At 32.5% G+C, this 24863-nt stretch overlaps 1 protein-coding gene across 3 annotated transcripts in view; it reads left to right on the top strand.

Annotated features, from left to right (window-relative positions):
* Positions 1-24863, top strand: part of LOC140750343 (uncharacterized) — a 101591-nt gene that overhangs the window by 24626 nt on the left and 52102 nt on the right. Inside the window, exons 1-2 of one of the 3 annotated variants that reach the window (XM_073083805.1) lie at positions 10930-11142; positions 11997-12485. In XM_073083805.1, the coding sequence (XP_072939906.1) occupies positions 11136-11142; positions 11997-12485 (496 nt within the window). In that variant the 5' untranslated portion in view covers positions 10930-11135. Of the gene's footprint in view, positions 1-10929; positions 11191-11996; positions 12486-24863 lie in introns of those variants that run through there. The other 2 variants (XM_073083807.1, XM_073083806.1) reach the window with 2 other exon arrangements.

The raw sequence follows: 24863 nt of genomic DNA, 5'->3' as shown, positions 1-24863 counted from the left end.
GTAACAATCGCGCATCGCTACCTAGATGTACCTATTTTAATTTTGTTACACAAGTAATTTTAAAATTATATCATTAATAATAATACGTAATAACGTACAAAGTAATATAAAAATTATTCAGACAAAATGTTAAGTACATACATTATTGTTATGCATATTGCATTCTGTTAATAAAGTTAATACTTAATCAATAATATTCAAGAACGTTTAAAACTAGATCAATCATTCGATATCTAGGTAACGTGTTGATTTGACACAGATCAATGAATGTAGGTAATAAATTGGTATTAGATTTCAATAAAGTATTAAAAAATATTTTAAATATATGTATGATTAAGTCATTATGTAAACTGGTCGTATGGCAACAAAGTGATTAAATGAAAAATAAGATATAGTCAGTTGCACAATGCATGTTGGTGACTTTAGGAGAAAATTATGGAAAACTCAGAGAAGGCTTTCACTTTGTGTTGTGTAAAATAAAGTATTTAATCATACTAATAATTTATGTCGACTGTCTCTCTACGAGCTACTGTCAATTAGTATACTTAAGATGTTATGAAAATAAATTAATGGAATTCATATTAGAAGTAATGTTCGCTTGAATTTTAACCTGACAAAAATCTGTGTTACTTCAATCAACCTTAATTCAAGGCCAGGCCAGTCTGATGCTTTGTGGACTGGTCAAACGTGATCTAGATTCGGATTATATCTCGCAAAACATAATTCATGCTGTCAAACAAATGTCATTGAGGTCGGATACTCGTCAATAAATAAAATGCAATAAAATTAAGTGACGAACTGCGGAGCGCAGTCTTCGGTCTTAAATATAGTCTTCCGGATTCGATCCGCGACTACATTAAAACGATTAATTTATAAAATTTCGTTACTTATGTGACAAGATATTCAAGTATATGGATATGACTTTAGTCAACGTTATTATTACTTGTGGTAATTGTTTTGATCTACGCCTTTACTTAATTTTGTAAAAATCATCTGTGTTAAGAATCATCATTTTGAAGGACACGATTATTTAGTTTATGATAATAATAATGTATCTAACTGTTTATTTAATGCCTTTCGTTATTACCATTTTTTATTTGTTTAATGACTTCCTCGATTGTTATATTATTGTTGGTAGTAAAATTGTATGGAATTAAGATATTATGTGAATATATGACGCATGTGTTGATATATGAATGAATGCATGACGTCTGAAAAAATGCTCTACTTAAACTTTTCTATGTTTGGCAGGTTTAATGTAAGTAAGCAACTTAGTTTGTAATTGTTTCTTCAAAATGTTTAATTTTTTCCACTGTAAAGCTAAAGGATAATGGATAACATTGTTTCATCTAATGTTTATAAACATTGTAAACTTATGTTTACACCGTACAGTTACAGACTGATATTTCCTGTTTGGGCATCTGGATTATAACAACATATATAACAACCTTAATTATACTTTTTATTTCGAGATCTAAACATACGATACACGTAGAGTTCTTAGTAGTTTGGGACACCTATAAGCCCTATAACTGTAGTGTAAAATTATAATACAATTGGGACATAACAAAAAACTTAGTCTATCGTACCTGATGGACTAGAGTCGTGATTTTTTGTGACTGATTGTAATTATTAATTTTAATGAAGCTTATAACCTTGTAGTTGTATTTGGAGAGAGGCGACTCTATCAAGGTGACAAAGTAGAAAACAATGCATGTGGGCACCACCTAGCGATTATATTTATTGCACGGACCTACTTATTATACACACAATCAACGTTTCATCTGACCGCGATATCCTAAATGGAGCTTATTCTTACTTACTTACCCGTACTCTTGCTTTGAACCCTTCCTGCATTTACCTATATAAAAACCCTACTTAAAAAAGACGGACGGAAAGTGCACATGTTAAGTCCACATACACATTTCATACTGTTACTTTACTCCAAAAAGAGCAGAAGAGCTATAGATTTGTTAACGGATAAACAAAGTAGAGGCATGTAGATTTCTTGCAATTCCAACCAACTCTACATGGGTCTACTTAGTTTATCCGATAAGTTATTAAGTTTATTCGACAGCAATATTAAGTTAAATTATTGCAATTTTTTTAGAGTCATACTGAGTATACTTGAAACCACTAGCCGTCAAATTATTAATATCTAATGCTTGGTGAAGCCGAAATCAGACTTCTGTAAATAATCGGGAACAGGAACTGCTCAAAGTTTGAAACGAAATTATAGATATAGAGCACCTTTAGAACATAGTAATATAAAACACTACTCCTCTTAATAAAATATAGATGTATTTGCGGCGCCGCCGTAGTTGAACTACATTATTTCAATGTTAAGCAAAACTAGCTATAATGTTTGTGTCTATTTTGAACTTAAATGAAATAAAATGTCACCATTATTCAAATAGACAACACGGATGTTTATTTGAACAATAATTGATTGTCAGAGGCTAACAATGATTTAATCTGATGAACTTTGCATCTAGTGAAGTAAACGTAGGAAGGTTAAAATCATGGCGAAATTGAAAGTGTTAATAAGATGTTTGTTCTTCCTATTTTTTCCTTTACATTGAAATAAAGAAGGAAATTCCGTGTACAAATATAAAAATAATTCTATCGCCCCTTCTAATTAAAGGTTAAAAGGCATCTAGGAAATAGAAATAATATCTAGTAAAATAATCTTAGGCAATGTAATCAATAAGGAAATTCACTTATATAAAGCCGGTTACACTGATTTACTGCGTCTCATCTGTAGGAAAAGACATGCTCAGCTTCCGTGACGCAAACGTTACCTAATAAAAACTATAGCATTATACCCTAACCTCAAATAAATTACTTTTTGCAACAAACGGTCTTGTAGCTGTTCTCATTGTCTACGGTTTTCACACTTCATTAAAGCTCAATGCCAATGAAAATCAATTAACTAAAACGGAAGTAATTTGTTAAAGAAAGTATTGTAATAATAAAGCATTTAATGTGATTTATGGCCCTGGTTAAGGACAATAGTTAATTTTTACAATAGTGCAAACAAGGTGAAGTAGTAGTATGTTAAATATGTATAGGTTAATAAGCAAACTTAAGGTATACAATTTTCGGAAGGTTACGTAAAAAAATAATGAAGATGTTTTTTCGTGGTTAAACGTACTAATATAATTCTGAAACCGTTTCATCATTTAGTATATAACCATGAGTCTTCCTTATTAAATATCAGTAGATAATTGGAGTCAGGCGAGTTACATAACTGACTATTAACCAGTGTTGCAAACTGCAACATAACATATTGCAATATTATTCGCACGTCGGCCTATGCATGTTAATATGCAACAACAGATATGCACGTATAATCATGGCTTTTACATACAAATTATGCAATTATTGGCTACTTTTCGTTTTATATTATAAATGTGTATTGCCTCACGCAACTATTTGCTTATATGTTATGAACACATAGATGCAAAAAGTGCAAATTAGTTCGTTGCGCGCTGCTTACGTAAAAGATAAAATCATTTTAATTGATTATTTAAGTATATGTATATTTCGTACCTTTTATTGAAGAAAATATAGTTTGGGGCGGCTTACAAAATCCTTTGTGAATTCCCTTTGTCAGATATAGGTATATCATACCATTACTTTCTACAAGATTAGTTAGGTTAACTCTAAAATACATATTCTTCTGCTCTTGAAATATAAATATTATTACCTACCAAAATAGTAATAAAATCTTCAGGCTAATGCAATTGTAGTTGTATATTTTAATGAATTAGAATGTTAGAGAAGATGGTGGGTTGTCATAATCGTTTGGTAATAATTTAGAAGGGAATTTCAATTTATTTGGTACAAACAGCGCTTAGGCATATAAAATCGTTAATTCTTATTACACATTGAAGTACCAGCCATAGAATTGGTATAATTGAAGAATTATGTTATTACTATTATTATTATTATTTATTGACTTATGTTACAGTCACGACATGAGCGTAAATTGATTAATTCGCGAGTTGAATGGTACCGAAGAGAAGAACATTATTTATTGTACTAATACTAACATTATACCTTTTCTGTTTCTTTTTAGATTCATCACGCAATGAAGTTATTAAGTGCTTGACTGAAGTATTTTTATAATAGCAATAATTAAAAATACTATCGAATATCTATTTCAAAATTACAGCTATCAGTTCACAGTTAAAGATACACTCGATCATAGCTAGTGCTCATTACCGGGGGATATTTATCTGTCAGCATTTTCACAAGTGGCACCGGGCCGTTCGCTGTCCCAGATACGTTCCAACTTATCTGACCGATTGCGTTATGTTACATTACCGCTACATCCTGTCGAGTACAGCCTATATTGAACGCCTTTTTGCTAATGTTAATAGCTTGTTTTATAAATAGTCAAGTTTATTTTTCATTAACCAACATACAGGCTCCGTATGCCAGCTGCGCATTCTCTAAGTATGAATTCGTTATCTACGAATACAGTTCGGATTTTACCTACTGTTTTTTATTCAAGAACCTATAAACTTGGTTAAGGAATATGCATGCATATTCTTAATATAACGTATTCATAGTCTGGATCCATTTCTCCTTTTCAGCAAAACACCAACTTACTGAAGCAGTGATTGACGTTAAAATAGTTATGTATATAAATTATCATGGAAATTACATTTATTCTTCTTCTTCTCCTTCTTTGTAATTGTAAAACTTTTAGTTGTTAATTTATTCCTTGCAATAGACGTAGGCGACAAAAACTGACAAATGCTACTTGCCACATCCTGTAGCCAAACCAGATTGGTAATTAGTGGTTGTTAATTAAGTATTCTAAAATTGAGTGTACAAAATATTGTGTGAAGAGATCGCGATAAAAAGTATATATGACATAGGTATAGTAGTGTATCTCTATTATTCTCTAAATCTTAAATCTGTTATTTTTCTTTTCGAAAATTACTAATTTAATGCTTTGTTTTAAATTAAATTAATGGTCACTAACATGTACAATGTATTATACCTAAGTACCTGTTTAAAAATATTTGAAGTTACCGATTACCCTTGAATAGCGCTATCCTATTTATAGTTACAACATTGTAGATAAAGGTTGCTTCTAATTTCTTTTTAATGAAAACTCTCCACCTAGTGATAATTGGTAGGTAACCATCGCCAATGGACGTACCTACGTATATAATCATATTCGAATACTATTAAAATCCTATCTGAGATCAGCTACAGATAAGTCGATATACTTGAGAAATTAAGCTGAAATACCTCTTAAAATTACACATTTCCTCACTTAACTCATCAATAGACACTTATCGCCTTCGGCCTACACCCAATTTAATGCAAAATCTGGAACAAAATGAAAAATGATCTTACATCTATGGCAAGTTTACTTGGTTAAGATGCATTCCCCGTTCAAAACATATTACTTGAAATTTGAAATCACAATACATTCGCCGTCCGTGCAGCAGTTCAGTATGTGCAGTGGTGGTGACAACTTTTCCTGGTCAAGAACTTTCCGTCGATATATAACTCAGTAAATTCCATTTAACACAACTTTTCCTTTACACAGCATCGGATTTATATATTTTCGCATATTTTGCTCTCGTTTGCTTTTACTACCTGAGAATGTTTATAAGGAACAGGTAGTCTGAGTTGGTCCGCGAACCGGTCTACTTTTATCCTTTCAATAACGTGTTCTTATTGTTGCAATCCGAGTTAAGTAGCCGTGACGTCAACCAGCTGGACAATTATAGAATTGGATTCGTTGACTTGAATAGAATTTGTGTCTATTTTAATTAGTAAATAGATATTAATTAGTGTGCTTGATTGAACATTGAATGTTATTATAATGCCGTTAATGATTATAAGTGTTAAGATTAAAGTAAGAAACGAGATCGCAGGCCAATTGATCGTAAGTGGCAACAGCAGCTCATATAACGGATAGCCCAATAAACATGCGTTGCCATTTTTGTTATCTAATGGTCAACTAAAATATAGGTTAACCGAAGTCCACACCTTCGAACTGCTTAACGCTGGAAACAGGTGTGAGGATGGTGCCTCTTCTGTCGAAATATACTGGCTCAACCGCTTTTTATAATGTGTATTTTCATAACAATTGCATTAAATTGAATATAGACAGTAGAAAAAGTACAATCCAGGGCTTTTCATTTCCCATCCTTAGCAATATTAATCCAAAGTTCAACGTCCTCTCTGATAACGAAAAAATAAGGTTACAGTCCACATACTCCACATGGCCATGTTTGGATTCGAGTGAAAGGAGGGCATAAGAAAAGAAAAATATTACTTAATTTCTGTAGGGTCGTTGGATCTTAATCTGTAAAATAATAAAGTTGAAATTTAATTAAATATCAACATTAGTATTTGAACGAATACCTATCATTATTCTAATAATAAGAATAACTTTAAGAACGATGAAAGTTAGTATATCCACGTATTAATAAATTGTCAAATCATTTTTATCTGTTATCAGAACAATTTTCTGATGTCTTTGGCTTGCTCTACTTTAAAAATTAGATTACAGTTACGAGCATAATTGCGTCTATGTATATAGCATCATATTTATATGTTATGTACATGACTATAAATTTACCTACATGAATTCAGGACTTTTGAGATCAATTTAAATAAAATACGTTCTTTGAAAGTGAATAAAATTAACAAAGTGCGATAAAAGCAAGGAAGAAAGAAAATTTTGGGTAATATGAGCATTACGGTGATAATATTCCGAGCATATTATAAAATCCTTAGTTCGCTCAGTAATCCAATAATTTCAAACATTTTAATACCTAAATACCAGATAACTATCCGTGCGAATAGTGCACAATAAACTTGATTATGATATTCGATTGTTTGGTTTAAGTATAGTAATTAAATTTTCTGAGGTAACTATTACATTTATATTGTGAAACTGACGTTATTGAAAGAAAATAAAAAAAACTACATATTTAATGTTATAAAACTTTCGATTCCCAAAGATAAACAAGTTATGATATTATTAACAACGTAAACTTTACACTCGTTAATCTGTCGCTTTTTAAGGTATCTTAATTTATCCAATCTCTGTACTAACTGATATTTTTATTTTCTTCTATTTTTGGCATAAGCTTAATCGCCCTTTTTACGCAGCTTTGTCTGTTTTCTTCGAAAGTGTTGTCAGTAACATGTAAAGATAAGGCTCGCACACAAAGGCGTAACATTCAAACACGTGTTACCCATTGTTCGAGGCTATGGGAACAGCGTAACCCCGGTTTTATGGGAAGGTGAACTTGTCGTACTTGCTCATCAGTAATCATAACTGTTTATTGTTCACTTGATTGAGTTCAAGTTAAACGTATTACAACTCATTTTATTTGGAAAAATGATCGTTTTCATTTTCACGTCCGATATTGTTATAAATATTTTCGACATGTTTGATTTAATTCCTTAACGAAGTTATATGCAGTCACAAATAAATGTTCAATTTTACAAAAATAGGATAGTTATTTTTTGATAGAGTTTACCTTTTTTGATAGAGTTCACGAAGTTGCCAATAATTAAGTTTGCCAATATTAACCGATGGTCATTACAATTAAGCCATAAGGTAAACACATAACACATAGGTCATTTTCATGAAAACATCCATGTACAAAATTTATTTGTAAAAATGAATATTACAATAGTGCAATTGTAGAGAAGTAGAGACATAATATTTTTCCGCAAAATTAAATATTCACCGTAAATTATTTATTATATTCAAGTTTCTTTCTAAATTCGTAAGCAAGTAGTTTTATTCTCCTCATAATTGTGATGGTATATGTATCATTATTACCATTTGTTCTTGCTACAAATACATCTTCAACACCATTAAAAAATCTATGGGCTTGAAGTACTTACTGGAATAATCTTCGCAGAAATTCTCGCACGGTGCAACTTAATCCATAGTTTTCGTAATAATAATATTGGCTAATCGATGCTTAGTTAATTGCTTTGTAAATGCATCGATAATTTGTGATTAAACCTTTTACATCAAACGTTCACCTACAGTGACAGAACAATGAAACCTGCGCTATTTAACTGTAATTGGTGTTTGTAAGCGGCAACTAATCAGGATTACGTTAATATAGATTAAGTATAGACTTAGAAATATGGTTTTAGACTTGCCTGTCAAATCTGATATAATTATTAGGCATTGGTTTGTAAAATATACTTACCATTCTTTGCTTTATTTCAAATACTTGCAGATAAATATTCTCTTGGTACACCACAAATACAATACATTACGGATTAAAAAAATAAAACAAAACAATGGCGACTTAAGCGATTATAAAAATAATTTTTATACAAGAGCCTCGTAATAAAATTATGACTCACTTAAAAGGTCGATACCGATAATATCTATGGAAATTTAAGTCTTTTTTGTATGCATATAAGAGTTTATATGTATGCATGTTAGTAATCTTAAAATAACGGTCATTTTCGAAGCTCGTATACACATTTGCATGATGAAAACCTGATTTTAAATGTTATTTGTCTGATGATTTGGAATCGACTAAGCTAAATATTTCCGGGAAGTACCTAATACGTACATATAAAACATGCAATGCATAGCTGAAAAAAAACCGTTTACGAGGATGCACGCAGTTGGAGTCACGCACAAAAGCTAGTATTTATTACTCGTATTTTTATTAGAAAAAATACAATTAATCCAAATTATTGAATAGATACTGTTAATCTAAATCTTTTTTTTTTTAACTTTTTCAAATACGCTAAAATGCTGCGCCACGCAAACGTGTAAATAATATTTAGGGCATCCTATGTTATGACTTTGAGACCAAGCGTTATTACGCATAGTTTACATATTATGGCCGGAAAGGAAACTATTATAACACAAGCCGCATAAACATTACCTTATCTGATGTTCTCGGTGATAACGCATCACCTTGCAGTTGTGTTGGTTTAACTAGAACAGTTAGTGCGGTCACACAATACGAAGATGCTATGAAAATAAATCTTCACATATCTTGTTAAAAATATTACTTTTTTTATAATATTGGAGTAGCAAACATCATGCAGTCCACCTGATGGTAAGTGGCCACTGCTGCCCATGGACATTTGTAACCAACCCCAGATAGGATTAGATATTCCTATCTCTGAGGTCGGTCACAGATGCGCCGCTACCCTTGAGGACTAAGCTGGTAAGCCTCGGAAAAGTACTACTAAATTAAATAACACCTGCATCGATACGTAATTACTTAAAAGCCAATTATGTCTCCAAATTTCTATGTCTCTTTAAAATCGTGGTATAAATTTAAATATAGAGCTTATCTAAATTTAAATTTTGGATCACATGTATCACACCTATGTCTCGCGTGTGACGACTCTTACTATTGCGTTTCATTTCCAAGGTGGACTCCATTCTTTACCTTTACGCATTTTGCTATAAATGTAACGCGGAATCAATCATTAAATTTTATTAATTACGCACTTTATATATTACTTAGGGTCGGTTGCATCATGTAACTTTAACGTTTACAAAAGCCTAACCAACCGTCAAATCTATGGTTGAAAAATTAATTAGTTGCACCATTGTAGTTAACCATAACTTACACATAAAATTAACCTCTCGATTGCGAACGGTTAAGGTTACAGTATTTTTCAAGTTCTTTAACTGTCAACGTCGACTAAAAATTGTGGTGACAGCGACATAAACGACGTTAATGACAAAGAAATTGGTGCAACACAGAATTTTTACATTCCACCGCTACCGTCAAAGTTACTGTTATGTTTAACTTTAACGCAAACTTTAAACGGGCTTTCGATGCAACCCACCCTTAGTATGCAATATTGTACGTCATGATAATACGAGGTCACGAATATTATTTACTCTTAGTTTCTGTACATTAATTGTCGTGCAAGATTTTAAATATTAAATCTCGTCTCAAGTATTTTAAAAATTGGTGAGCACTTACTAAACCAGTACGTCTCATTTCATTAGAGGCTAAATGAGATTCTAAGATACGTAATGTCTAAATTATGGTCAGGTACAAATAAGTAAATAATAAAAGTATAATGTTGACTTATTGCTTTCGCGTTTTTTCTAGCTACGTTCTTGAAACCTACATTTATTAACCTAACGTAATTAAGGTGAATTAACGTAATATTTTCGCCATTAACAGAACAATTTAGCAATTGAGCGAAAACGTGATCAAGACAGAATAAAACGTGTTGCACTTACTTAGAATCTTGTTACAATAATTACTGTAAGTTGACTCTCCGTTTTCAGATAAATAGTGACGTCTCTGGAAGCCTTGTGGGCAACAATACATGTAGTGCGTGCCTTATTATGCTCGTTACACACTTAGCTTTCTACACTCATTTATACTCACAACCCAGCAGAATAGGTATAATATGTTATTTCTGTTCAGAATATCTGTAAGAGCAAAATTATGAGAATAATAGAAATAGATCCGAAGCGTAGCGTAGAAGGCCACGTATCGAATAGAGAAAAACATAATTATAATATCTGTGAAAAATAAGTATACAATTAGGTTGGTATATAATAAATATGCTCTTTTGTGCAAAGGGAATTCAAAAACGAAAAAGATTAATGATCGTTATAGCTCCACACTGCAAATAAGTGGTTATATTTAGATTTGCTTCTTTACTTTGTTTGATATTCGTCTTGCTTTGCAATATTCCTACTCGTAAAATATCGATATACCTATGTTTACTTATAACCCTAATGTTTGGCCAACGTTAAAAGCAAATAACATTCGTAGCCTTAAGTAAAAATCTTGTGTCTCTTCACTTGCGACATGTGACTAAATAGGAAGCCGACGATCCTTAGTAATCCTTAGCTTGTCTCGGATTGGAATGCCGTACGTTAGGCGGTGAGTGTGGAGCTGGCATTAAAATGCAGTCGGAACGGCAGTTAGGCGTTCGTGACCGTTGGCTTCGGTCGCGTCGGTAGCGACCTTTAAACTACAAGCAGAACTATTCACGTGAACACCACTACTCGCTCCAATCGTTTCAAAGATATCGTGCAAAAAATGTTGTGCTTATCTGTTCCGTGATTACATTTTAATTTACACAGATAATATAGTGACGTGTGTTTGTTTTGTGTCAGTGATACCATGCAGTGTAGGTAACATTCAATTTTCTCGGTTTGCGGTTGCGGTTTGTGGAAAGGTATTTTTATTGCAATATCTTGATTTCAATACCGAATAGAATTCGTTCGCTAAGGGCATTTATTATTGCGTTCACATCTCTTGTGTAGTGATTTATTAAACTCGTAACTTTGATCTTATTTATGTTAATTGTATATCGTATTCATATAATCTTCGTGAAGTGTTGTTTTACTGTGTCGCTTTACTGTGTTGTGTACTATTATTATTTACTTGTTATGTAAATGCCTTATGATTACGAATAAGTTTATTTTGTGTTAAGAGCCATTTAAATTACTACGACGTACAAACGCCGCAAATACGGGCAAAATAACCATGATATTATATTATTTTGCATAATTATATCTAATGAAAAACGTGCAACTGAGCATACCGTGCAGAATCAAACTCAACAACTTTGTTGTGTCCGTTTTGATAAACAACTACATGCAAATATAAAATCCGCAAGGAATTTAAATTAAAATGCACTTCCAATGCCTCTTCCGTCGACTTTGCTATTTAATTATTCTCTTAACAATCCTTGTGAAACAGTTAGACTCTACAAATTTTAAATTATGCTGGCAATGAATAAACTATTAACTACTTATTATTATTTGTAATGCTAAGAATAGACAACTCAACTAACGATTAGTACGAAAATATAAGCAATACAATTTGCAAATAAAGTTAATGTCTGTATTCATTCACTTTGTTTCTGCCTCAAGTTGATATACGATATATTGCGTAAGAGTTGTAGGTACAGTTAACTGTCTCACTAGACACTAAGTACACACGCGGAAATGTGCTAACACCGCTATTGTTTCTTTGCAGACCACGCCAATGTAGCGACGATGCAGACTACACGAGAGTCAAGTAGGCAAAAACGGAGCATCAAACGTAGGAACTCCAGAAAGAAGTCCTTATCTCCTTCAGACTTAAAATGCGCTCGAGGGGATATCAAAACAGACAGCAAGTTAAACGGCAAAAGATCTCTGTCGGAGGGGTCAGTGAAAGTTAGGCACAGGAAAAGTAATATTCAGAGGACTTTGACCCATCCAATCACGTGTGCCGATGGTATTCACGATGTGACTATGATCGGTGTGTTTAATAGTGCAGTGAAGGTGGATGCCGTTCCTCCTGAGAGCGATGAGTCCAATCTGCCGCCGACGAGCAGTGATAGAGATACGGAGGATGATGCGCGTGTGTTGGCGCGGCCGGTTCCCCAAAGAGCGCGGTGGGATTCCGGGAGTGAAATGGATTCGCTCGTCTCCATAGCAGTGAAGAAAGCAGCGAGGCGACGTAGGACGCCTGCAAACCTTGGTTAGTATAACTTTAATTATGTATTATCATTTACTTTCACTGACAGGACAAACATGAGGATAAATTTTAGATCGAAGTGTCAATTCAAATTGAAACTTTTTCAGTATCCAGTGTATTTACAGTAAATTTATTCAATGGAAGATAAAACTAAGTACGTACGGTAGTACTCAATCTTAAACCACTTAAATGTACTCTGCGAACCCCTATAAAATGATTCGGAATTGGCATCAGTACTAATAATGTGTCCTAATTTTAAACGTTTGAGGCCCTTCGGGTTGCAAGCTGTGGACGTCAATTAATATGGAGAAAAGTTCACTGTTCGAACTTTAATGTAATATACATTGCATACATGAAATATTTTGTAATCTACATATTATTTCGTAACATATGACTATGCATGAATTTGTAGAAATCATATATATTTTCACATTCACATAATATACTATGAGTAGCATCGAACACATTGCTTAGCCAACCTCAAACCCTTTTTATATGAGGTCGTTACTGGGTTTTGCGCTACGGAATGTGTCACATTAGCGGGCTCTACTGTAATAAGATGATATAGAGGAGCTTTATATTGGAATTCCGAGCGAACGAACTGGCAGGAACGTTAATATTGCTTTACTATAGATACCGGTCGGATATAGCTTCGTAGCTATAAAAGTATTTAAGCTCTGAACAAAAGTTTAATTTAATACATTACACTTTAAATAAATTGGTCAGAATCTCGTGACTAAAAGTAGAAAGTAAATGCCAGACTACCATACCATTTATAATTAATATTATTAAGCATTATTATATTTTATATGCATCATAATTTTGAAATAAGTATAAAACGATTTTCAAACAATTAAAATGTTACGCTAAATTAAATACTTATTAAAATCATGCAGTTTTTCACATACGAGTAAATATACAAATGAAATTTAATGTGATGACTATTCAGTACTATTCACTGTTACCAAACAATCGGTGGCGTAACTCGACATAATATGTAATTGCCCGACAGTCATAGCACGTGGCCAGACATTGCACTTCAGTGACACATAGGCACTGTATTGTTGGCACTTAACACAGATGTAAACCTATATTGGCGCTACAATTATACAAGTACCTAAATAATAATGTTTTGCGATTAAATCAAGAATAACTGGAAATTTCTAAGTTCATATCCTTCATTGTAATATACTAACATGTTGAATATCTGTAAGTTTATCTTATGGAACTTCTTAATCAACTTAGATAGGACTTTTTGCACAGATAGGCGTCTCTACATAAATATTTTAGTACTGTGAAATTAAGTTGAAAATGGATAATAGAATATGTACTTTTTACGAAACCACCCCACCCCAAACATCGTCCTGCTTTATTAAAAAATGTGTTTCATACTAGTTCTGTCCACTAATAGTAACGAATTTGTTTAACATTCTAGTATTATACAGGAACGATATAATAATAAAACGTACATCACTTGAGGAGTTAAATCTTTAGCCGAATAGAAACCACCTATATTAACACGCTTTTATTTATAAAATATATAAGTGTAACTTGTAAAGGTTATAACCATAAATTCTGTGTATTTCAATTTACAATAACAAACTTCGATAAACCATAAATATATATATAGGGGCGGTGCATTTTATACATAACGACTCTATTACCAGCAGATTCATATAACGCATATTACCTCTTATATCAAATTTACATTACTAGCACATAAAAGATTATCAGACACACTACATTACACGTGACCAAATATAATGTACCTACGTAGTACGATGTATCGTAAACCATTGTTAGGTTAGTATTCCGATGTTTGCTTTAAACATCTGCACTATTTGATACGTGTACAAGGTGAATCTAAAATACTTTTAATATGATCTTGAAATTTTGCTTTTCTTGTATTTATTATTAATTATTATGATGAAAATCATTATCCTGACATCATAAACTATTAACAAAAATAGTTTTAACCTATTTCAAAATCAATCTAATAGAGACAGATAGGCAGACAAAAAATATATTATTTTTTGCAACCATATGTAGGTAACACTAATTTAAGGTCGAGAAATAACCAAAATTTACGAGTTTCTTTTAACAAAAACATACAAAAAAGACTACACCTTAGTAACAGCACATGACCAGTCGGCTCGTCTGCCAGTAACATTGTCAACGCAGTTTGTTTACATAATATCGTCATGTTTCCATACTGAACACTTGTTGTGTTAAGCTATTTTACATGAGGCTCTGGGTTTGAATAAGGTTTTAATCAAATATTTTCCCTACGTCTACGAGTGCGAATGGTTGAACTAGTAAAACGAAAGATTTACGTACGCTAATTAGGTTTCAAAAAAAAATAAAGTAGCTACTAATAGTAGGTTTGTGAGTTTGCAAATGACATGTAGTCGCTTACGTCCATGGACATCTTTTGGCATTAGGCTGCCACTTGTAGTCGGATAAAGATCTGGTAATGAAGTACTTTGTGGAAAGAGCTTCGAATCGCTGCCATTTTTATACGGACTGTATAAAAACGTACCTAATAGCTTCGCCTGTATTGTAAATAAACGTTATATTTCAAAATTCTAAGTGAAAAGGAGATATATATGTACATAATCATAAGCTTAAATCGCCTTAAGAAATAAATAAGCGGATTAAACTATTAGCGTGAACGTTAGGTAATAACTTTAACTCATGATACTTAGAGGTTACTAAGCTCACGTTGAGTCTATTGTTATTTAATTTTCTTGGAATATTGAATAACAATATTCCAAGAAAATTGAATAAAAATATATTTTACATATGAAATTAAAATGTGGCAATCAATCATTTGTAGCGGGACTAACTATAGTAATTATTTCATCATATTCTAACTATGAACATAACAACGGATTTTATTCATAACATATCATATTATATATGTGTTTTGTGTATGTGTTTAAATATATCACATTATAGATGACTTTATTTTATGGTACATCGATACAAAATATTTATTAATTTTAAAGACTTATAAATTTCATCTATGACCCTAAACTTCATGCCGAGTATGGCGAACGGATAAGCAAAAGATGACGAAAGAGGTTGTACCGGTAGTACGTTAACGCACTTCCGCGTGACACACCGTGACACCCACGCTCTCGGATATATATTACCGGTACCTATATTTTTAAATTCAATTATCTATTATTTTAATCACCTTCGATCGTGGGTCGGCTTGCGTACTTTTATCTTTGCTCAGTTATGTTATTTTGACCAGTAACGGTATTACTTAAAACTTTGCCGTCCCGAAATCCCTCGATTTTGGGAACTAAGCAAACTAGATAGGTATCCAAATTTATTTTTATCTGCCCTATTTCATGTAAAATTTACGATCAGTTAACATGGAAACAAAATAAGAAAAATGACTTACTAAATAATACCTGTAATAAGGATACATGTAAGAAGAACGATTATATTTTCGTAGCTATATTAGTTGCATTGAAGCTTGATATAAAAATAAACAAATCGAAGTTTGTGAGTTTATCCAACTGTATAATATAATCCTTATAACTTATTCATGAGACGACACATTAATATCTAATTAAATTATACTGATATCCAGTTCTTGTTTTAGATGTGTAAAGTTGGCGCTCTCAGCCGGTTTTAGTGCGGTTTGCTCTCCGAATTTTGCTTCCTACGATACACTTTGTCCAATAATAATCAGTTAATAAGACAATACAATACACGTATTCTCATGCATTACTTCATAAATCATGGTTATTCGGCAATAAGCGTATGATTAAATGAAAAAGCAATGCTATTTGTCGCCCGATTCCGTGGTACGTTATACCTACATAGATAACGTGAAATTTTAATATATAATTTATATTAAAGATCTATAATTTATATTAACGAAACTTAGTCATTAAAAATATTTCCATAGATATAAAGTTTTATTTGATTAACTATTTAAGCTAAGTGCTTACATTTATAAATAGCTGTTAAAATAGGCCAGTGGATATTTATAAAGACTAGGTAGTCTTTATAAATATCCACTGGCCTATTTTATTTTATTGTAAATACAAGGTGGTAGAGCTATCCGTTTGTATCGACCCGACTATTTCTGTTTCAACAGCATTATGGTGATCCACTTCAATTAAAAAGTTTTCTATAGATATCTAAGAATTTTACATAGTTCCGCGGCTTTAGTTTAGATTTTAACCGATTTATTAAGTTGATCAACTTCGGGGAAAGCCGGAAATTGAATGGATAATTGCGTGGCTAAGCATGTAACCTTCTATACTACGTAAGGCATGTTAAATCTTAGGTCACGCTTCTTACCGTCGAAAAAATAGTTAAACTTTATCTTATAGTCGGTTTGAAAATATATCCAATATAACTTCAGTAACACCTAAAATACGTGTTAGTTAACGTTAGAGCTATGTGATTAGGTATCAAAAGCTCCTTCCGAAAAGAGACCCATACCTACGATTGAAACATAAAAACAGTTGCAGCTAAAAGATATGTACTCATATGAACATTAATGACCACTTAACACCATGTAAATAATAAATAAATTGTAATTGAATCTATATCTTTATAAATAAAGGTGAGAATTGCGTTCCATTAAACTGCCCCACTTGACGCTTACAGATTCAAATGGCGGAGATCGCACTTAGGATAAGCTAAGACGAGAGCCGCTAATCATCAAGATGCTTCTTGTACCTAATTTGTAAACATGACTGTTTTAAATCTCAAGTGAATTAAGTGCGCACTAAGATAATCTTACCTGAATATTCATTAATGTACTTTATTTAGTTGAGAATTAGATATCACATTTGCGGATCACTTAAGAAAAAATATAAATTGACACAAAATTAGAATCCGGCTTAAAGAAATCGATACATTTAACGAATACATTAAGGTGAAAAAACGACAAGTTTAAACTCAATTAACTGAAGTAGAGAAGGTATGCCTCTCGACTGTGATTATGTGCGTTGCTATCCGTGCCCTGTAGTAAATTATCCTAGCGAGATGTTTACGTGTTCCAAGAAAAGCTTTTAATTCTGAATAATAAAAAGTATACCTACTTATTAATTAATATTCAGAATTTATTAATAATCTGTTTAACAGTATTGAATTTGTACTGGAACGTAACACAACCGGTCTTAAATGTAAATCAGAGCGTTGACATGGCTCAACTATAAAAGTAGTAATTTTATTATGTTCACTTCGGAGTTTTCGACTGAAATACTTCAAACATCCATAAGATAAATAGAGCCCTACCTTGAAGGTAGTAAGGCTTCGACTCCAGCAGTACCACCATCACACCTATTTCTGCCTAATTACAGCAGTCCTAACGCTGCTGTTATCTAGTTTGAACGGAATAAGGGAGACACTTTCCCGAGGCATTCCAACTAAGTCCTCAGAGGGCTTAACACATAGCTCATGCGGTTTTAAACCATAAAACGCAATGTATTACTAGTAGTAAATGTAACTTGTAACTGTAACTACCACACTAATAATCAAACAATATGGTCCTCGTGTGTAACCGTGGCGTGCACGAACACATAGTTACAATAATCGCAAAGTTAGTACGTTACAGTACCTTTCAATCACAAGTCAATGCCGAAAGATCGGTATGCATGTTCGTTTGCATATATAAATATGTCAGGCCATATTGCTCTACTTTCCAGTTTATATAACTCTAGGTCCAAGCTTGTCAATATATATTTTAGGACTTACGTTTCGCATCTCGATAGATAACTCGTGGTTCTTTGTTGCAACACCGCTACACCTATCTACCTAGGTATATGCGTACATCGTATAGACCGATGGATCGTATGGATCGGTGTATTTACTTTTTACGATAAATAGCAAACGAGTAAGCCTGCGGTTAAAAATAATTGTATAATGCCGATAAACCGATCGTAAATTTGTAAATAGAACAGACGTCCTAACTAAATCACAAATGCCTTGGTAGGTACTTCTGAGAACTAAGATGGAACGTCGCGAAAAGGTTAATCTGCCTTACCACACGCTTCAAACCGGAATACAACAGCGCTAATCTGCTGCTAACTACAACGTAGAAATAAGATACCGCCGCAGATAAACATTAAAGAGTTCTACGATCTTCCAAATTAATGTAGACATATTTATGTGAATATAATTATTTATTAGATCCTACAATATAATGACTGTCAAACCATTCATAAGATATAGTAATAGTGATTATGAAGGTACCGAAATCGAATCGCAGTTAGATACCTACTATGTACGTACATTACGCGTATGCATACTAAGTAAATTATATTAATTTATATATTTTTTTAACCGACTTCAAAAAGGAGGTGGCTATCAATTAGGCCGGTTACTTTTTTTTATGTATATTGTACACGTATTACTCCACCGTTAGTGGACCGATTTTAATAATTCTTCTTTTATTGTATAGAGACGAGCTGGAAGTTGGTCCCATTTAAATATGGTTAAGATCCATCTATGGGTTCTGGAGAAAATGAGGGGAACTCCTCCACCCATGTAAATATAACAGCCAAAACTTCGCCGTTTATGAACCTATTTTAATGCGTTTAATTTTGTGCGTGTAACATTGCTACAAGTTGGTCCCATTTAAATATGATGAGGATCAGAGTGGGTTCTGGAGACAAAATATGTAATTCCTCAACCGATGGGAATAATTAAGTTGTGTTTGAAGATATTTGGTGTAGGTTCTAATGAAATTGCAAAGCCAATTCATTATTGACTATTTAACAACATATAAGAAAATATAAAACTAAGCGAAGCGAGCAGGGCGCGGCGGCGCCCTGCGAGCGGGCGGTTCCAATCAATGTAAACTCAGACCTTACCTTCATTCATGATCACGTTTATACAATTTTATATTGTATTAATTTAAATGTTAGTATGTCATCACTAAAAAGTGTGAAAAAAAAATTTTTTGTTCATTTTTTTTTAATTTAATTTGTGATTGTTACAAATTATTCTTCTGATTAATTGACCTCTAAAGCTTTTTGTTCGGAAACAAACTTGTGGCAATCTTATTCAGTTGGTTGGTTAATGCCGCCGGCGCCGGCCCAGCGGGTGATCATTAACTAATGGCGTATTGGTATAAACTTAGAATTACCATTAATTACAATTTCAAAATTACTAACGGGTAACGACACTTAACAGCTTAAAATATAGGTAATATAAAATAATAAAGGTACGGATTTCACTTCAATTATTGAAAATGGCAATAAGTACGAGTATTATTAAATAAAACCATTTTTTTTCATTAGAAATATGTTATGAACTCCTATTATCAAGGGATCAAAGAAAATATTTTTTCGTCATTAAGTAATATGACGCATTTACTCAAAGATTTACTCTATGTGATTTAGTTTGATTTTTTCGCGGCACAACTTAAAATAATATGCCTACTTTATGTTATTCAATGTAAAATATAACTATAAATAATACTAAAATGCAAATTATGGTAAACACTCACCAGTTTGTAATACTCCCGACTAATTACGCATTAAAATTTGCAACAGTTTTACTAATAGAAAGACATACTACATAGTTGTACAATGCACATTCATTTGTTTTTTCTTACGTTCTATTTTCAATGTTTCCTTTTTACGAAAATAAGAATTAAATTATTTTGTGCCAGTGCCACATAAAATACAACATAATAAAAATAATATAAAATACATATTCTAAATTATACATTATGTACAAAAAGTATAGGATTTATCTAATAATTAATAACAATAATAATATTTTACACAATACTTATTATTATCATCGAAAGTATAATGCGTCGCTGTCCCGCCATCTATTGAGTTATTAGGAACTAAGACTCGCTGTAGTATGGTACGCGGGCTTTCTACCATGTAATGTTTCTAAGCGCCACTAGATGGCGTATTGCTACATATACTGTTATTATGTGTCTCAATTTAAAATAAATTCAACTGTATCATATACAAGTTGTAAGTTGTAACTCGTAAAATGGCATTTATGTTTTCTTTCCTACTTACCGTATGAAAACGTCATCGAGATAATTACGATAAAATTTGGTCATGCTATTCGATAATGTCCATTGTTATAGTAACCTTTGAAATTTCAATGGCAACTCTTACATAACACATTTGAATTAAATTATTTGCAATGGTTTTATTTTATTTTCAAGGAACCTTTTATAGAATTTAATAATTATATTTTTATAAGAACTTACGTAAATAGAAATGTAAGCGATTGCTGATGATATTTTTGTCATTGTCATCCCCAAATATTTGAGTACATAGTTATAACTCAAACATGTCAATAATAATTTTACAGGTAGATATGGAGTACTTACTCATATAAATAAAGAAATAAGAACATAACAAGTTTTCCAAAAACTACTTAAAAAGACTCGTTAGTCAGCATTAACTAGTCTTTTTAAGTAGTTTTATATATCAGTAGGTATATATATGATACATGCAAATACTGATTTCATAGTGAACCTTACCAATCTTACCACCATTTAATTATAACTTGAGATCGATTGCATAATATTAAGTACTATTTCGATAGTGGAAGCCTATTAACTGAAGGAGATTCACAACAACGTAACACACGTAATTGCAAGGTTAACGAAACAAGCGTTGTGGGGAGCCATGGGCGTTTGCTCGTCATAATTGAAAAAACCCTGTCAAGTGCGAGTTGGGTCGCGCACTGAGGGTTCCGTAACTATAAAAATAATATATTAATAAGTTCCGCAAATAGTAAGTTTATAATAGTAAATATCTACGCTGTTCTTTGTATTCAACGATATATTTGTGCCTTTTATATTATATTTTCCTTTAAATGAGCTACAAAACATTACTTATTGCTGAATTTCCACGTTATTGGAAAATATCCTTTGTATTTGGATTAAACGCGCGACCAAAAAAACATACGACCATCACATATATTGACAAATTTGCCAACTTTTAGAAGTTGATAATTAGCCATTAACAAATGTCACACATTTTGGCAAATATGCCAATTTTCAGAAGTTGATATTTGGAAATAATCATTTAAATTCAAACGTTTATCTTTTATTCGTTCACAATATAGTTTTCACATAATATAGTCATATTAGCTGCATTTTATGTACAGCTCTAAAGATGAATGGCATAATACGTAAACGTAGATACCGAACCTGCTATGTAATGGTAACTTTCTTCAATAAATATACAAGTCGATCAACAAGCCTACCAAATTCAAAAATATTTATTTTTTTAAGGACGAAAACTTCTAGATATAAATGTTTTTTAACATTATCTTCGGCTGTTTAATATTACTTTAAATATAGATCATCAAAAGCAAACAAAGATTCAAAGCATTAAGTAAAATTTTATAATAAAATAAGTTTTACGAGCTCTGTACCCCTACCAGGAGTTTTCAAAACAACGCAAATGTTTACGTTATGTATGCTCAATCCATTCTTCTGTTCCGTTAGATTCAGTAGAATGATTTGTCAAAAACGCACCACTGAGTAAACATAACAAAAGTAAGTGCTCAAGTGACCTTGAACTTTTTGTCTCCCTCAAATGTTCGCAAAAAAGTGAGACAAACCATAAAGCGCCATTCTGTCAATTTAGACATTTAATTTTATGTTTTGAGTATTTCTTGTACCGCGTCAAATGTTGTACCACATAATATGAACATTATGCCAAAATATTATTGATTAATTATATAACAAATATTTACAAAAACACATTTGCAAATTTAAATAATTTAAAAATGAATATTTTAATATAAAAAACAATATAACACTTTAAATAAATATTTGGACTAAAAGGTTTATGTTGCCGCCTTAAAAAAAAATTCAAATACAAAGTTTCATTGCGAAGTTTGTAACTGTCAAAAATAATAAAAGAAAAAACTGTTTGAACGAGAAGGCATCGTATTATCAACAAAAAAAACTGGATATAATATAATGAGGACAAGCACGTCACAATTTGAACGGATGGTGGAGTTTATGGAACCGAGAGAACCGTATTTTTATTAATATTCTACATTCCTATGCATTTTTAAAAAATGAGTATTTATTACATATTATAGCACCTATTGTATAAAACTAATGTCTTACAAAGCAATAATGATGATAAGGTTGGAAATGAAAGTGCCGGGTTGCAGTTCATACTTTTTTATTCTACCACTGCTTCGGAAGGTATCTTATCTATATGTAGGAGAAAGAAGAATAAGTAAAAAAAAAAAAACTATGTGGTTGCTGCGTGTAGCCTGGTAGCCAGCCTGTCGCGTATCTGGCGACCCAGGAACAGCATGTCATCTTCTGCCTGCTGTGGATCCAATGAAGGCACAGCAATGACTGGAGTTTCTGAAAACAAAATATTTTATTATGTACCTTTTAAAAATTAAAATTGATTTCATATAAAAAATATATATATTACAAGGAATTTAACAACTACCAAGTATTTCTTCATCAGACAGGAAGTCTTTAAAGTCTAGTGCAATATTATGTAACACTGAACATGCAACAATGATTTTTGCACATTTGTCTGGCTTGTAGTGCAATACTCTGTCTTTATGCAGACATCTCCATCTGTTTTTGAGTCGTCCAAATGTATTTTCAACTATGACTCTTGTCTTGCTGTGTATTGCATTAAATGATTCTTGAGAAGAATGTGGTGTTGGGTTTATGTAGGGCGTCATGAGCCATGGTCTTTGAGGGTACGCAGAGTCACCTGTAAAAATTAATGGAATCGAAATTATTAATAAACATAATAACTGAAACCTGACCTACTTATTAACATATATCGCTTTACCTAAAAGCCAAACCGATTCGCCATTCCGGTGTAAAGATTGCATAAATGTGTTAATGGTGCTATTATTCCATATGAAGGCATCATGACTTGCTCCACCAAATTTGGGATTGACATATAATATTCTGCCCTCATGATCCGAAACCTGGCAAAACAAAAACTTGTATGTTTCAATTTAGTCACTTGCTATATAAATTTCATATTAATGCCTATACTTACTACTTGCACATTAATGGAGTGATAATGTTTCCTACAGAAATAAAGGTGTTCCTCGTTCCTTTTGGGTTTTTTATTTTGAAATGGGAGCCATCAATGCTTCCTAAGACACCCGGGAAGCCATACTTGTTGTAGAAACTAAAAGTAATTCAAAAGGTTATTCAAATTAAAATTACATGTATCCCTAAAATGTAGATGGTATAAATAAATTGTTAAATACTGACTTTTGTGTGGTACGCTGTCTATCTTCAGGCAAACATGGAAATTTTATAAATTTTTTTGTCACATGAGGGTGATTTAATGCCTCCGTGACCTCTTGCACGTACCCGCTAATCGTCTCTTGCGACAGGTAATTAGCCTCGCCAATGACACGCTGGTAATCGCCATTGGCGTAGAATAGTAAAGCGCTAAGAACCTAGAAATATAACAATTTTGTACATTGTATTGTACGACAAGTAACTATTAGGTATCTATAGAAAACAAAATCTTACCTTAGTCTCCAGCGACACCCTTTGTGATTTCCTTAAATCAGTATTTTCCCTTAATACTGTGCACAAATAGGTAAACCCCCTCTTTGAGAGCCGGTACAACTGGATGAACTTCTTCTCCGAGACACGAGATACGTTGCTCCGTTTCTTTAAATATAGCCGCTGCCTCGCCCGATGGTCTGCTTCCTCCTGCTGCTCAATCATCTTCCCAGCAAAATGGTATTTAGCGGCAAACATTTTCAAACAAAATGAGCAAAACACAAAACACGGCGAAAAGTCCGCTGACTGACAACTCGGTTGTCCGTTAATGTAAATGTAATGACGTATTTTACGGATTGATAATTGTCAAATAAGCAACTCATAATGCCAAATCGCGATTTGACGGCTGTTTATGTCTCAAACGTAACGTAATTATTGTAAAAAAACCGTTTTTGTAACTCGTGTTCCGACACTATACTTCGGAAACAATCCGCTAGGGGCGCTGATTGGAATTTGTATGGGCAAATACGTAAACAAATACCAAAACAGTCATTTTTGTCGAAACGTAAAAACTCCTGGTAGGGGTACTGGTTAGCGAGATATGACGGTTACGGTCGAACCATAGTGCAGATAGCGTTGAAGTCTTTTGTATAAGTCTTCCTGTTCTGCTCTCCATACTGTTTGTTTGTTTGTATCCAAGAGTTAAATCCTACCAAGTATACATTTTAATATTACTTTGATTGTTTAACGATAATAACTTTAACGATAATTACATCTACCTACTTCAGAGGAGATCTATGATGAAAAAAAATTTTATGATATAAAATCGTTAGTTCTACATACACTTGCATTTATATTTTATTTATTTATTATGATTATATTTGCCTCGAGTTGTTTTCGTATCTACT

This window comes from Epargyreus clarus, unplaced genomic scaffold, assembly GCF_041222505.1.
Source record: "Epargyreus clarus isolate Ecla_fem2 unplaced genomic scaffold, WU_Ecla_fem_2.2 ptg000019l, whole genome shotgun sequence".
Lineage (NCBI taxonomy): Eukaryota > Metazoa > Arthropoda > Insecta > Lepidoptera > Hesperiidae > Epargyreus > Epargyreus clarus.
Note: the sequence above shows the minus strand (reverse complement) of the source record. Positions and strands in the feature narration are given on the sequence as shown.